The 14,812-nt window shown below is 41.2% G+C and overlaps 1 protein-coding gene across 1 annotated transcript in view; it reads left to right on the top strand.

Annotated features, from left to right (window-relative positions):
* The window catches only part of HSD17B12 (hydroxysteroid 17-beta dehydrogenase 12), a 97,556-nt gene that overhangs the window by 45,123 nt on the left and 37,621 nt on the right, over positions 1–14,812 (top strand). The window contains exon 4 of the mRNA XM_029060846.2: positions 6,636–6,743. Coding sequence (XP_028916679.1) covers positions 6,636–6,743 — 108 coding nt within the window. The remainder of the gene's footprint in view (positions 1–6,635; positions 6,744–14,812) is intronic.

Below are 14,812 nucleotides of genomic sequence, written 5' to 3'. Positions count from 1 at the left end.
CTTTTTTCTTCTCCCCTCCCCACAGCAATGTTCATATCTATAATTTTATTATATAATATCTGTCCCTCTAGACTGTAAGCCCATTATGCCGCAGGGAATATGTCTGTTACGTTGTACTCTCCCAAATGCTTAGTACAGTGCTCTAAACAGAGTAAATGCTCAATAAATACACTAACTATAAGGGATGTAATAATAATAATTGTGGTATTTGTTAAGTCCTTACTACATGCCAAGCACTATACTAAGTGCAGGGATAGATACAGCTTGTTAGGTTGGACACGGTCCTTGTCCCACGTGGGGCTCACAGTCTCAATCCCCATATTACAGATATGGTAACTGAGGGCCAGAGAAGTTAAGTGACTTGCCCAAGGTCACACAGCAGACAGCTGGCAGAGGCGGGATTAGAACTCATTACCTCTGCCTCCCAAGCCTGGGCTCTTTCCACTAAGCCACACTGCTTCCCGTGAGAAGTAGCATCGTTTAGTGGAAAGAGGTACGGGCTTGGGAAGCAGAGGATCTGGGTTCTAATTGTGGCTCCACCACTTGTCAGCTTTGTGACTTAGGGCTAGTCACTTAAATTCTCTGGGCCACAGTTCTTTCATCTGCAAAATGGGAATTTATTACCTATTTCTCCCTCTTACTTCGACTGTGAACCCCATGGGGGACCTGATTATCTTATATCTACCCCAACTCTTAATACAGTTCTTGGCATATAGTAAGCACTTAACAAATAGCATAAATATTATAAAAGGAGTTCTAGGCTTGATCTGCTCTGGAAACTTTGTATTAATCAGGCTTAGAATTTGTTTTTGAAATGTGACATTGCTATTATTGATTTATTTCAAAGTTTCTCAATCTTGTATTTTAAAAATTTAGATGCCTAGCATATTATTGAAATTTTTCTTCCCACATTGTTAGACCTCAGATATTAAAATGAAGTATTACATAGAAAAATAAGTCAGTGTGTGAATTTTTTCTAATTCCCCTTAAAAGTTTGTTGAAGAATGAAATTAAAGGTAGTTTGTAACTGCACACAGCATGTGATTATTGAATATTTGAACAAATTGTTCTCAGACCTAAGGGGAGCCATTTTTGGTGAGTAAGTAGGTTTTTGAGGGAAGGGAAGATAGAACTTGGTTATAATTAATCTTCCTGTAAAGCTGCTCTATCAGTTTATATAAGTTTCACTTATTTTCAGGGACCTCAGGTTTTTGTGTAGCAGACTTAATAGTTTGTATGTGCATGTCTTTTAGTGTGGTGTGCAACTAACTTAATTTCTTTTGACCGCGATCACAGGACTACTGCAATAGGGATTTAATAGCACTTGGAACATCATTTTATAATGCAGCATCTCCCTGGGGATTTTTATCTAAGGCAGCAGTTCAGAGTGGATGACGGGGAAAGATGTTGTTGCATCTGCCGTTTTGCTGATTTGTATATTTAAAGCACAGGTGAAACATACAGAGCAGAATCATGAGGAGTCTATATGAATGGAACGACAGATCATGGTAGTAGCTACCTTTTTCTTGAATGGAAAAGAGCATCATGGGAAGGTGGACTTTTTCAGATTTTTTTTGTGAATGGTTTTTTTTCCCCCTTGAATTGACAGTTTTTTATGAATGACTTTTAAAAAATCCCATTTCTTAAAATTTTCACAAGTTTCTCAAAGAATATTGAGAGAAGTATTTTACTAGTTTTAAAACATTCCATTTCTTTTTAATGTCTTCTGTGTGCTTCAATTCCATGGTGAATCAGTGCCAATTTTTAATCAAATGTAAATAATTTGCCTTAATACATAAAATAATTCTTAAAATTCTAAAGTGACTAAAAAATCTGGTTACAACTTAGAAGAGCCAAAATAGCCGACTTTGGTGTTTGCCTCTTTTAAAATATTTGCTTAAAATTTAATTTTTCTTACACTATTTCTTCTATTGCTCTGATGTATGGGTTTCTTAGAATAATGAGCTCCTTTTACTTAATAAAATAAAAGGAAGAAAATGAGGAAAGAACAATAAATGGAGAAAATGGGCTGAGGAACCCTGGCCCTCAGTAGACTCTTTGGTCTGTTAAATTCTGAAAGAGTGAAATATAAACTGAAGATTATCTTGCTGTTTATGAGAGTGCAAGCTTCTTGGTGGCAAGAATTCATGGTGTCTGTGTTTGAACTTCCCAAGCATTTACCCATGAGGGCTCAATAATATATTTGTTGATTTACAAATCCAGCATGTGCAAGACATAGAGATGTGAAAATTAACAGTTGAAGCTTGATGAAAGTTTTGGCTGCACCAAGAGCCAGTACTTTTTTATTTTTTTAGGTAGGAAGTCAAAGTCCTGACAGTACAAAAGCTGCTTTACACAGAAGTTAGCATAGAAGTGTTTGAATAAAGGCAAGTGTTTCTGAAACTGACCTTTATGGTCTTTTTTTAGATCACTTGGTAGTTTGGTATAGGTTAAACGATTACAGGTGGAGGTGGGGCGTTCCGGGAGAGACACGTCCCCATGGCGTGCTTTGGATCGGAAACAACTTGACGCATAAGACAAGAAGGGGTTCCTAAATTTATTTTGTTTTCATTTATGTGGTCAGAGACAATTACATAATCTAGCATCTAGCATTCACCTTAAAGATTTACGTGTTCATCAGAGAATCCTGGACCTATAAAACTATGACCATGATAATCTTCCAACAGCTCTTGGAGCTGGTGGAAGGAAAAGCCCTTGTGGTTCACCTCTTCCTTGGGCATTTCCAAACAGACTCCTCCAACCTACAAGCATTTCTAGTGATGTTCAGGTGACTGGACTCTGCTTCTCTCTTCTTCTTTGGTCCCTGAAGGGCTCGATATTGTGATGCAAGGCTTTCCATTGGAAGGGTCCGTCCTGGTCGAGGAAATTAAGTTTATTTCATAGGGTTTGCAATATCCCTCTTGGTATGCATTGTAGAAATCACATATATTGAGCGCTTACCGTCTGCAGAGCCCTCTACTTAAGTGCTTGGGAGAGTACAATGTAATGGTATAACAGACATATTCCCAGCCCACAATGAACTTACAGTCTACAGGGGAGAGAGAGACATTATATAAATAAATTTATGGATATGTAAGTGCTGTGAGCTGGGTGGGAGGATAAGTAAAGGGAGCAAGTAAGGGTGACACGGAGGGGAGTGGAAGAAAAGAAAATGAGGGCTTAGTCAGGGAGGTCTCTTGGAGGAGATGTGCTTTCAATAAGACCTTGAAGGTGGGGAGGGTAATTGTCGGATATGAAGAAGAAGGGCATTCCAGACCAGAGGCAGGACATGGGATAGAGGTTGGTGATGAGATAGACGAGATCGAAGTGCAGTGAGAAGCTTGGCGTTAGACAAGCGAAGTGTGCCGGCTGGGTTGTAAAAGGAGAGTAGGGAGTTGAGGTAGGAGGAGCAGGGTTGATAAAGTGCTTTTAAAACTGGTGGTAAGGAGTTTCTTTTTGATGCAGAGGTGGATGGGCAACCGCTGAAGGTTCTTGATGGAGTGGGGAAACCTGGACTGACTTATTGTAGAAAAATGATCTGGGCAGCAGAGTGAGGTAATGGACTGGAGTAGGGAGACAGAAGGTAGGGAGGTCAGCAATGAGGTTGATAGAGTAATCAAGGTGGGAGAGCATAAGTGCTTGGATGAATGTGGAAGCATCTTGGATGGAGAGGAAAGGGCTGATGTTAGCGATGTCGTAAAGAGTATTAAAGAAGTTAAATGTTGCATGGACAAAGAACGTTATTACCCATCAACAAAGTATTTGAGTGTCTACATTGTGCAGAGCTTTGAATTAGGTAAAATTCTGTAGAGAATTTTAAAATAAAGAACAAATCCTTGTCCTTAAGAAGCTTACATATAATGGGGAGATGGATGAAATGGGAATATCAGTTAATCAAAGTATTGAGCTCTTGTTGTGTGCAGAGGACTGTATTAATTACTTGGGAGAATACATGGTTTTTGCTAGACATAAACCAAGCGATCTGTGTAAAAAGTTTTGTATTGCTGTGTATGGCTTGGCCAGGAAAAGAGAATTTAATCTCTGATAGTGTTTCTCTGTTTCATTCATCTACAGCATTTTCAACATTTCTAAAAATTTTAGAGGTGATTCATTGTTAATGAGTGGTAAATTTTTATTGAATCATTTGGCACTTAAAGAGTTGATTGTTTTCAAGTAAACACTGGTTTTAAGAGAGCCTATTTACATTCCAGAGGGATTATTTAAAGTGTCTTTTCAAATAAACTATGCTGTGTTTTCCCTATATTAGTTTGTGGTGTGGCCATTTGGTTTGTGTTAGCAAATTCAAAATCTCAGATTAAGGCAAATTACATATTTACAACTGGATGTGCAGAAGTTAGAGTGGAAGCTTGCAGGAACAAATTGACAGGTTGAAGAAAAAATAAATTTAGAGGTTAAAGCAAAAAGCAGAGCTAGCATTTGTGTTTTGAAGGCAGGTACTTCAGATGTATTTGCAGTCAAACTAATTGTAGCTCCTCTTCTTACTGGAAGCTGAAAATAAAGTAATAAAAGTCTAAAAATTTCTCCCATTGCTTTCTTTTTAATTTGACCATTAGCCCCCATGGAAAGTTGGAAAGAAATCTTATCTAAGTTGAATGGTCATTCTGTTTCAAATAATCAAGAGAGGGAAACAGGTTGTTGTGTGTCTTATACTCATCCAGATCCAGTTTTTAATTTTCACTGCCACATCTTCCACCGCAGCTTCTGTTCCACAGCTCCGACATGGTGCTAGAGTTCATTTAGAACTTCGGGAGTGTAAGGGGCGAAAGAGATCACCATGGCTGTATAGCAAGTGGTGAGGTCAGGGATCCTCCTTTTTTTTTTCAGTGGTGTTAAGTGCTTCCTCTGTGCTAGGAAATCTCACTTAGTGCTGAGGTATATACAAGCTAATTGGACACAGTCCATTTCCTTCATGGGAGTTCTCAGCTTTAATCCCCATTTTGCAGATGAGATAACTGAGACCCAGAGAAGTCAAGTGAGTTGCCCAGGGTTAACAGCAGATTAGGTGACGCAGCCGGGATTAGAACCCAGGCCGGTGGTCTATCCACTAGGCCATGCTGCTGGAGAAATCCACTCAGATTAGCCCAACGCGGGTATGCTGCTACAAAATAGTGCCTGTGCCAACTTCACGTTAGGCATGTCCTAAGATATCCTTTGAGAGGACTGCGCAGAACCCACGAGGAAGGCAAAGGGGGAGGATGGGATCGTGCCCACCTCTCCCACACATGAGCAAAAGCCAAAACCATGCAGGAATGCCCCAGTACAGGTGGCACAGCCCAATATGTTCAAGAGGTGCATCAGGAATGAGGAAACTTGCCCCTGGGGAGGAACGGAGGAGAAGCGTGGGAGTGGGAGAGGTGGAAAATGGGCTTGTCTCCTGCTGACCTCTTCTCTGCTGGCAGGAGATTACCAATAGGTGAGTTGATGCAAGAGCAAGGTGGCTGCAATAAGCCACATCCTGCTAGATCTCCAAGTCTTTGTGTCCATTTGTGATTGGGGTGGCTGGTGTGGGTGAGAACCGGACATGTGGCCGGCTTGATGGGGGCCGGGAACACTCCCCCACCCCCAACCCCACCCCAACCCAAGTTTGAAGGTTGAAGAAAACAGCCTAGCATCACAGTCATTTATTCTAGTAAATTCCATGAGCATTGAAATTAAACTCATCTGCCCAGACTCGAGATTTTTCCTGCATTCAAATCCTAACATTGCCAACGTTCATTTGACAAAACTGGGTCTGGTTCTCCTCTCCGCCCATTTTCTGAGCATGAATTTTTCCCTTTGTATTCCAGCTATGCTTTGCCATCAATGTTAGCCAAGGAATTGTCTAGGTCAGTTATTCTCCCCTCCAGTTTGTCCTCCTTGGGAAAGTTTCCATCCAGTGTCATTACTTGTCATTGACCCTAGCAATGACAGTCGAGCCTCTTGTGAACCAGTAACTGCTTCATTCATTTCATCTAAGTATCGGAATATTCCTGGAACCAGGTTTTAAGAATGATTTTTGTTTTATTATTTTTTAGTCCTCTTACTACAGTGAAGTGTGATAGGCCTAGTCCTGCCATAACATGGGAGTTTCATTCTTCCCAAATCCCGCTTTAAGGATGGCTTGGCAGGAATATGTCTGTGACTGTTATATTGTACTCTCCCAAGCACTCAGTACAATGCTCTGCGCACAGGAAGCGCTCAATAAATATGACTAATTTGCGTAGTGACACTTTGACACTGCACGCAGCTGTGTCTTCAGACACTACCATTGTACTATATCCAGACAGTCTCATGTTTTCAAAAGAACGTTCCCTAATACTGCCTTTATAGTCTACCTTAATAAATGATAAAGAGATACGTGCTAGCAGAACTGGGCCTATTATTATATTAGTATTTTAAAACAAGCAGTATAGAGAGTCTGTGTCCTTCATCAAATTTTGTCATGGCTGGGAATCCGGCCCAGCATCCAGAATCTCCTTTCTCCACCATCCTGAGCAGCTGTGGCTAATAGCCAAGATGATGTAAGCGAAATTCCAAACTAGAAAAGCATTAAAAGAACAATGTTGCTGAGTGTTTTAATTTTGATCGTATTGCATTTCATTTTTTTTCTTCTCTCTACCTGTGGTCTTTTTCAGAAGAAAACTTCAAAGTGGAAACAAAGACTATTGCCGTTGACTTTGGCTCAGAAGATATCTATAACAGGATTAAAGCAGGACTGGAAGGCCTTGAGATTGGCATTTTAGGTTTGTCTCTTTTTCACAATCCTAGCCTTTTTCTGACAGCTCTAATCTAGATAGTCCTAGATGCTGGTTTTCATTACTAGGTTACAAAACCACTGGGGGTATACCCAGAGAGATTTTTAAGGCAAAAATGCAGTTTGTCATATTAATACAAACCTGACATGGGAGAATTTCACTGCTGGGGAATTCTGATTTGTTTCCCTTAACACATTATTTCCAGTCATTCCATTCATAGTTAATTTGTTCTTAATTGACAGTTGAACCTCACTCCTGAGGATCCTAAAATGTCATGGATGTGGTTACAGAGGCATTCTCGTACTTACAGTTCTTTAAAAGACAGGTGAATCCTGAGGGAAACTGTTTAAAATATCTTGACCTCTTAAGAAAAAGTTCCAGTTCCTTGGCATTGGTTTGAGGAGATCTGATTATCAGTATCTCTTAGATCGGGCATGGAATTAAAAGGGAAGAGATCAATCATAACCCTATACTCATCCTCTCTTGCCCCATCAAACAGAGGAATAAGAGGGAAGAGAAGGGGTGTATTAAGAAATAGACCTGCCATGAACTCAGACATGGGGGAAGCAGTTAGTTCAGGGAGCCGTGTCTCTGTTCACTTTGGGGAAGCCAGAAGGAAGTTCGGTGCAATATTCTTTACTCCAATGAACAACGCCTATTTTGAGACTGGCTGCTGCCTGGGACATTACTAATATGACACTTGAAGATAATAATAATAATGTAAGCCTGTCAAAGGGCAGGGACTGTATCTGTTACCGATCTGTACATTCCAAGTGCTTAGTACAGTGCTCTGCACATAGTAAGCGCTCAATAAATACTATTGAATGAATGAATGAATAATGTTGGTATTTGTTAAGCGCTTACTATGTGCAGAGCACTGATCTAAGCGCTGGGGTAGAAACAGGGTAATCAGGTTGTCCCACGTGAGGCTCACAGTCTTAATCCCCATTTTACAGATGAGGTAACTGAGGCACAGAGAAGTTAAGTGACTTTCCCACAGTCACACAGCTGACAAGTGGTAAAGCCAGGATTCGAACCCATTTTGCAGCATGGGACGGGGGGCTGTTTGGAGCTGACCTGCAGTCCCCGCCCTTTAATCGCCACTTCCTCTGATGCTGCACGTGCATGGCAGCTGACTTTTCCTGTAATTCTCTGCTCTGTGAAGGGTGGTGGGAAAATTATGAAGGCAGCAGATTAGATTAAGGTGTCAGTCAAGAAGCCTTCCAATGCATAGCCCACTCCATGGTGCTGAAGTAGGGGTGGGAGCCTGCCAGAGACCAGAAGGAGTGAGTGGTGGGGAGGGAAGCAGTGGAGAGACTCTGGTTGAGCCTTTGGGTTGGAAAGGAAGGAGGAGCATGGTGTGCAAACATGATTCATGACATGTTAAGGGGAGAGCTCCCCAAAATTAGATTAAGGCTGATCTTGACAGGAGACCCTAGCCTCACAGATTTTTTTTAAATAATTTGAAGGCTGCACTGTGCTCTTTCTGAAGCTGAGCGAGCTACATCATGATTATTCAATTCACTGCTTTGTTTCACAAAGGTCTTACATCATCAACCAACTTTTTAACCTAAAGTTCCTCCAAAGTTTCTAGAGGTTATGGTGCTCTACCAGTATAAACTGACCCAATTCATAGTTGCTTTCTATCTGCATTTGGTCCACTATAATGATTTAATTCAGCGATTCTGAAAATGCCCATTTGCCTCATTAATCGCCCACAGAGTACTTGGCATTCATCACGACCGTGTGAAATGCATTTTCTTCCTGGAGTTTCTTATTTCATGAATTGTGGAGAGAACAATCTTTTCCAGTGACTGAGATCTTTGTCAATAAACAAGATATAGAGAAATATCTGTGCAGCCTCCTCCATCTTTAGTGACATGCTCTTAGAGGCTCTGTATTGAGACTTTCTTTTTTGGTAGGAAGAAATATCTGAGGCTACCTATATTTATGGTTCCCCCATAAGACAAATCTACTGCCCATCTAAAATATTGTGCACTTATAAAATATATGCTGAAATAAGGCAGTAACATAGTTTCAAAATCAAAAGCCATCTCCCTCACCCTACCTGCCACTTCAGCACTTGCATCATCTAGAAACTTGGGTTCTTACACTTTCCTCTGTTTCCTCCCCAGTGCACTTTGTCCACATCTTGACATCCTGCTTCTTCCTCCTACGTGAAATTTAACTAAGTACCTATCTCCCCAACTAGATAGCAAGGATTGTTCTCTCCCAACTGCTTAGTACGGTAGCACAGTGCTCTGCACACAGTAAGTGCTCAATAAATACGATTGAATGAATGAATGTGAGCTGGAGCGGATACAACCCAATTTGCTTATATCTACCCCAGCTCTTCGTACAGTGCCTGGCACATGGTGAGCACTTAACAAATGCCACAGTTATCATCATTATTATTATTACAATGCTCTGCACAGAGTTAAGCACTCAATATGGAAGAATGCTCAGAAACAAGGACACCAAACAAAACTAATGGATGCGAAGACTTGTCTCTTTGATTATATTTCCCATGTGGGAAAGGGACTGTGCTCCAATCTGATTATTTTATTTCTATGCCAGTCAGTGGTATTTATTGAGCACTTACTGTGTGCAGAGTGTACTAAGCGCTTGGGAAGCAGCGTGGTGTAATGGAAAGAGCATGGGCTTGTGAGTCAGAGGTCCTGGGTTCTAATCCCGGCTCTGCCACTTGTCAACTGTGTGACTTTGGGCAAGTCACTTAACTTCTCTGTGCCTCAGTTACTTTGTCTGTAAAATGGGGATTAAAATTGTGAGCCCCATGTGGGACAATCTGATAACCTTGTATCTAACCCAGCACTTAGAACAGTGCTCAGCACATAACGCTTAACAAATATCATTACTGTTACTAATGGGAGAGAAAAATATAATAGAATTAGCTGATATGTTCCCTGCCCATAAGGAACTTGCCCCTAGTAAGCAATTAAGTCAGTTGTGTTTAAGTCTATAAAGTATTTCTGGGTTTTTGCTACTTTATACCAATTTTAATGAAGAAATCGCTGAATTGTGTTTTGAATGATCAACTTTTATGTTTTCTTGACTTTTTCTGTCTCTTCTCACTGTGTATGGCTCTGGGTATTAGTCAATCAATTGATTAATTGGTATTGGTATCAGTTGGTATTTATTCATTCATTCAATAGTATTTATTGAGTGCTTGCTGTGTGCAGAGCCCTGAACTAAGTGCTAGGGAGAGTACAGTGTAACAGAATTGGTAGATACATTCTCTGCCCATCAGGAGCCTACAGTCTACATCACTGTTGATCTTCAGCCGTTTTTCCAGTAAACCCAATTTTCCCAAAATATGGGAAATGCATTCTCGTAAAATCCATATTAAAAGAAATTTGCGCTATAGTGTGCAATGCTCCAGGCATGCTCAAAAGGAGTTTCTTTCAACATTGTGGGGTCCTGTATCCAAACAGGTTCACATGGTCAGCCAATTCTAAAACATTGTACCCAAAATCAATAGTCATTCATTCATTCATTCAATAATATTTATTGAGCGCTTACTATGTGCAGAGCACTGTACTAAGCGCTTGGAATGTACAAGTCGGCAACAGATAGAGACAGTCCCTGCCCTTTGACGGCCTTGCAGTCTAATCGGGGGAAACAGGCAGACGAGAACAATGGCAATAAATAGAGTCAAGGGGAAGAACATCTCATAAAAACAATGGCAAATAAATAGAATCAGGGTGATGTACATCTCATTAAACAAAATAAAATAAATAGGGTGATGAAGATATATACAGTTGAGCGGACAAGTACAGTGCTGAGGGGATGGGACGGGAGAGGGGGAGGAGGAGAGGTGAAGGGGGGGTAGAGGGAGCAGAGGGAAAAAGGGGGGAGCTCAGTCTGGGAAGGCCTCTTGGAAGAGGTGAGCTTTAAGTAGGGATTTGAAGAGGGGAAGAGAATTAGATTGTCAGAGGTGAGGAGGGAGGGCATTCCAGGACCGTGGGAGGACGAGGCCCAGGGGTCGATGGTGGGATAGGCAAGACCGAGGGATGGTGAGGAGGTAGGTGGCAGAGGAGCGGAGCGTGCGGGATGGGCAGTAGAAAGAGAGAAGGGAGGAGAGGTAGGAAGGGGCAAGGTGATGGAGAGTATCGAAGCCTAGAGTGAGGAGTTTTTGTTTTGAGTGGAGGTTGATAGGCAAGCCTGGAGGTGTTTAAGAAGGGGAGTGACATGCCCAGAACGTTTCTGCAGGAAGATGAGCCGGGCAGCGGAGTGAAGAATAGACTGGAGTGGGGCGAGAGAGGAGGAAGGGAGATCAGAGAGAAGGCTGACACAGTAGTCTAGCCGGGATATAACAAGAGCCCGTAGCAGTAAGGTAGCCGTTTGGGTGGAGAGGAAAGGGCGGATCTTGGCGATATTGTAAAGGTGGGACCGGCAGGTCTCGGTAACGAATTGGATGTGTGGGGTGAACGAGAGAGACGAGTCAAAGGTGACACCGAGGTTGCGGGCCGGAGAGACGGGAAGGCTGGTCGTACCATCCACGGTGATAGGGAAATCTGGGAGAGGACCAGGCTTGGGAAGGAAGATGAGGAGCTCAGTCTTGCTCATGTTGAGTTTTAGGGCAGACATCCAGGTGGAGACATCCTGGAGGCAGGAGGAGATGTGATGCCTGAAGGGATGGGGAGAGGACAGGGGCAGAGATGTAGATCTGCATGTCATCTGCATAGAGATGGTAGTCAAAGCCGTGAGAGTGAATGAGTTCACCAAGGGAGTGAGTGTAAATGGAGTACGGAAGAAGGCCAAGAACTGACCCTTGAGGAACTCCAGCAGTTAAAGGATGGGAGGGTGAGGACGCGCCTGCAAAGGAGACCGAGAATGACCGGCCAGAGAGATAAGAGGAGAACCAGGAGAGGACAAATGTCAAAATTCCATTCTCACAGAATTAGGCAACAAGGTTTTCCATAATTTAGTTTTTTTCCTCAGGCCATAATTTTCCAAAGGTTCTTAAGGAGGATTTCAGCTTTGCCCCAGAGAGTGTCAGTTTTAATCTAAATATTTCTATTGGAAAGGAAAGATTTGAAGTGACACTAAAAAGAAAGTGAGAATTTGATGGCTGAAATAATCAAAATCCAAAGGTGGTGAAAAGTGCCCCCGTTGCTCATCAAGGAGTTGCATTTTGGAAAGGGTACTGTTTTCTCCAGAATTTCTTGTGGTTGCTGGGGATAGCCAGGCTTCAGTTCATTTTGGCTTGGCTGGGAAGATCTGGTCAATGTGTCCAAATCTTGTATCACAGTTGTGCACTTAATTGCGTTTAATGTAGAGCAGCTAGGAATAGCGTATATAGAATACAGTACCTACCTGTTGATTTAGAGCTATCCATGGGGAAAATGCTATTTTTGCTTGTTTATCCTGGGTGGGTTACAGACTACTAAAGTATCATGGTAAAAAGGGTTAAGTATGAGGCAACACAGGATTTAGCTTGTTCTGTGGAGAATTTTAAATTGGGCTCTCTTACATAATTATTATCGGAACTGGTATGCAGAAACTGTTTAACCTCCTATCTAACCTAGGTAAGGCTGTTGCTGCTGTTGAAGACACCACCTTTTAATTTTTATTTATAAATTTTTATAGTATTAAGAGCTTACTATGTGTCAAACACTGTTCCAAGTGCCAGGGAAGATAAAAAAAAGTTAAGGTTAGAAGGAATCCCTGCCCCGCATAGGGCTAAAAGTCTAGAGAAGGAGGGATAACAGAGATTTAATTCCTATTTTACAGTTGAGGAAACTGAGGCACAAAGCAGTTAAATGTCTTGCCCAAGGTCACCCAGCAAGCATTTGGTGGATCCGGGATTAGAATCCAGGTCCTCTGACTTGCAGGCCCATGCTCTTTCTACTAGGCCACACTGCTTCTTAACTTGGGAGATTTGACTGAGTCTTATTCATCAGATCATAAACAAAAGGACACACATCTTACCTTTTGTAAAAAGTCTTCAAATCAATCGTGGGCTAAAAATTCCCATAAACTTGGACAGCTGACCTCTTTATCACCTGCTGGTCACATAAATGGTAGACATAAAGGAGCATTGACTTTTCAGTTCATAGCCCCAAAACTCAGGTTAATGAAGATCTCATCTTCCTCTTTGCTTTACTCTTCTTACCAAGTAAATATACCTGCTCACTCTGAAGGATTGAGGGAATTCTTGGTGAGTTGCCACTGTATATCCTTGTTTGAGAACAAAGGTACTCAAATACTGTTCTCAACCCATCTGTATTTTTCAAGCATTTGGTTACGCTCCTATTCACAGATTACAGAAGCGTCAGTGGAGTTTATTAAATTCCCCAATTTTTTTGTGTCCTAAAGTTAAATACTTCTGGAATGTTTTGGTGCCACCAAACAGTTAAACTGTGTAGGCATAAGTTGACCAAGATAAACCTCAAATTTCATGTTGGCAAACCTCCTCAATTTTGTTGTGGGGACTGTGTAGCGCTCTAATAGTAAATACTGGCACTGTCTGATTGTGTAGTTTCTGTTGTAATTGCAATTTGCATTTTCTGATTAAGGGCTTTGCAAATTTAAAGCCTTGTAAATTCCTTTTTGTTTGGAAAATGATTTCCACAAATGTATGAAAACTGTAAAGTTTGCAAAACGTTTGCAGAGTGTTCCAAACATCAGCTGTCAGACTCTGAACATGTGCTAAGTGCAGCAATATGTTAAAGGGGGATTAAGGAATGAGTTGTCTCTGCATCGTTCTTATGTGATTTACCGACTTGAGAACAGTTTCTACACACGCAGAGTGAAGAGAGTGGAATAGAAAGTGAATTAAGACCAGGAGGACGTTGGTAATTTGGCTCTGAGAACCGAGCTTTTAATTCTAGTCGCATTTTGGGGTTTTTTTGTTATTTTTTTGGTCTGAATTTTTCAATAAATGCTAATCAGTGAATGATTGACTCTCCTCCTACTTGCCTCTTTAGGCACAATCTAAAAGTTTTCTGAAAGTTGGCCCTAAAGACAACAATTATTGGGTAAAACCGAGAGCCTGGTAATGGTCCTCTGCTTATATTAGAGGCTTAATAAATGCATCTTGAGGAGGATGAGGATGGCTGACATCAAAAGACTGCCAATTTCAGTGAAAACCCTGCCAGTTTGCTACCTAGTTGATTTCATTAGGAAATTCTAGTAGGTCTTGTGTTCTTCCAGTCTTGACTCTGCTTATGTATAAGATAAAAACAACCAGGTGCAGATATTAATGTCCCATTCTCTGATTTTATCTTATGGTTCTAGGACAATTTGTTTTATTTGGTACACAGTTGACCCAAAAGCCCAGCACAGTATTACAGACCATTTGAATTGTGGATTTTTATGGCTGATTAATTCTATACAAGCTGTTGATTGAAGTTTAACAGTATATGTCTATCCTCAGCTTTTATTGTGACTACTATTTTTATTTGCACAAAATGGGATCATCTCTTCCCTGAGCATACTCTCTGACCATTCCATCCCCAGAAAGTTCAGTCTTATGAGTGACATCATTATCCCCACAGCAGTTGGTTTTGATAGAAGATTGGGAGTCAACACCAGAAAATGAGTCTGGGTTCTAATTCTGACCCTGCCACTTGTCTGCTGGGTGACCTTGGCCAAGTTACTTAAGTTTTGTGTGCCTCAGTTATGTCATCTATAAAATGGGGAATAAAACAGTGAGCCACAAGTGGGCCGTGAACTGCATCCAACTGGGTTAGCTTGTGTCTACCCCAATACTTTGTACAGTGCCTGAGAGTAAGTGCTTAACAAATACCATTAGAAAGTGAACATTACCAAGAACTAAGCTCTTGTCCTATCTATAAAAGACAAGACCTTCTGTAAAAGAATATTCATATATTTATATGTACGCACATGCGCATACACACACATACATATACAGATAAAATGAGCAATTTGAAAAGGGTGCTCTAATAAGGATATTTGTGTATGAAACCTTTTCTAGAAATAGACCTTGGATTTCCAACTACTTCTAGTTGGGATATTTATCCATATCCATCTCAAGGACCACATTGAAAAATTGGTTATAAGAGCAAACGATT

Source organism: Ornithorhynchus anatinus, chromosome 3, assembly GCF_004115215.2.
Source record: "Ornithorhynchus anatinus isolate Pmale09 chromosome 3, mOrnAna1.pri.v4, whole genome shotgun sequence".
Classification (NCBI taxonomy): domain Eukaryota; kingdom Metazoa; phylum Chordata; class Mammalia; order Monotremata; family Ornithorhynchidae; genus Ornithorhynchus; species Ornithorhynchus anatinus.
The sequence above is the reverse complement of the archived record's forward strand: the minus strand, read 5'-3'. Positions and strand labels throughout refer to the sequence as shown.